This window comes from Formica exsecta, unplaced genomic scaffold (assembly GCF_003651465.1).
Source record: "Formica exsecta isolate Colony F162 unplaced genomic scaffold, ASM365146v1 C16400363, whole genome shotgun sequence".
In the NCBI taxonomy this organism is placed as follows: Eukaryota; Metazoa; Arthropoda; class Insecta; order Hymenoptera; family Formicidae; genus Formica; species Formica exsecta.
The window spans coordinates 1-1,243 of NW_021847883.1; the positions used below are offsets into that span (position 1 = coordinate 1).

Genomic DNA, 1,243 nt, shown 5'->3' on the forward strand with positions numbered 1-1,243 from the left:
ATCTACCAAAAAATGAATAACTCCACCCAGGTTTAAATTCGTCTAAATCTAAATATTTTGCTACATATTCAACAGCAGTAGGGCCATTGCTAAAAGATCCTCCTTGATAAAAAGGGTCATCAAACTTTACGCTTTTTGCAAAGGATAAGTTACTTAAAATTCCAATGATTGCGCCATTATCGGATAAACTATCACCCAGAACATAAAAATTTCTATACTTTGAATTAGAATTGTCATTTTTGTTTGTCATAATATTTACCGTAGATTAGCATGCTGTTTCATTAGATTCATAAAAAAAAATAGCGGTGCAACTTTTTTACAACCCCCATTTTAAACTTTATTGTGCATTTCCTTCATATCATACCTTTTTGAAAAAACGTTTTATTTTAAAAACGCTCTGACTTTTTCTCCACTTTTTCCGGGCAAAATCAGCTTCTTCTTAACTTGACACGTATACTTAAAAGAACCCTCTAAGTTTTCTAGCGCGGCTTGGATGTTTCAACTTGCGCAGTGCTTTTGCCTCTATTTGCCTAATTCTCTCACGCGTTACATTAAAAATTTTTCCTACTTCTTCTAAGGTATGCTCCTTCCCATCTTTACCAAGGCCAAAACGCATTCTTAGAATTCTTTCTTCCTTTGGTGTTAAAGTTGCAAGAACATTGGTTGTAATGCCACGCAAGTCAGCAAGTATTGCAGCATCCTCTGGTCTGGAGACTCGCTTATCTTCTATACAATCACCAAAGGTACTACTATCATCCTTTCCTGTTGGAGCTTCAAGACTTACTGGGTCCCTTGCTATTTTCATAACTTTGCGTATTCTTTCCAGTGGCATTGTCAGTTCTACACTTAATTCCTCTAACGTCGGCTCTCTTCCCATCTCATGAGTCATTTTTCTTAATGCTCTGTTGATTTTACTGATAATTTCTACCATATGAACTGGTATTCTAACTACTTTAGACTGCTCAGGTATTGCCCTAGTGATTGATTGTCTTACCCACCAAGTGCCATAAGTTGAAAATTTATATCCACGTTTGTAATCAAACTTATCCACGGCCTTCATAAGACCAATATTGCCTTCTTGTATCAAATCAAGCAGATCAAGGCCTCTTTTTGAATACTTCTTAGCAATGGAAACTACTAGCCTTAAGTTAGCCTTAATCATTTCTTGCTTTGCTTCAGAGACTTCTCGTTCGTGTTTTTGTATTCTCCTGATTAGCTCCTTAAATTCTTGCACGTTATCTTC

At 36.2% G+C, this 1,243-nt stretch overlaps 1 protein-coding gene across 1 annotated transcript; it reads right to left on the reverse strand.

The window, feature by feature from the left end:
* Window positions 1–457: 457 nt before the first annotated feature.
* On the reverse strand, window positions 458–1,162 carry LOC115242054 (RNA polymerase sigma factor RpoD-like). Its single transcript, XM_029818107.1, has one exon. It carries the CDS (start codon window positions 1,160–1,162, stop codon window positions 458–460), a length of 705 nt encoding a protein of 234 aa, XP_029673967.1.
* Window positions 1,163–1,243: the final 81 nt, after the last annotated feature.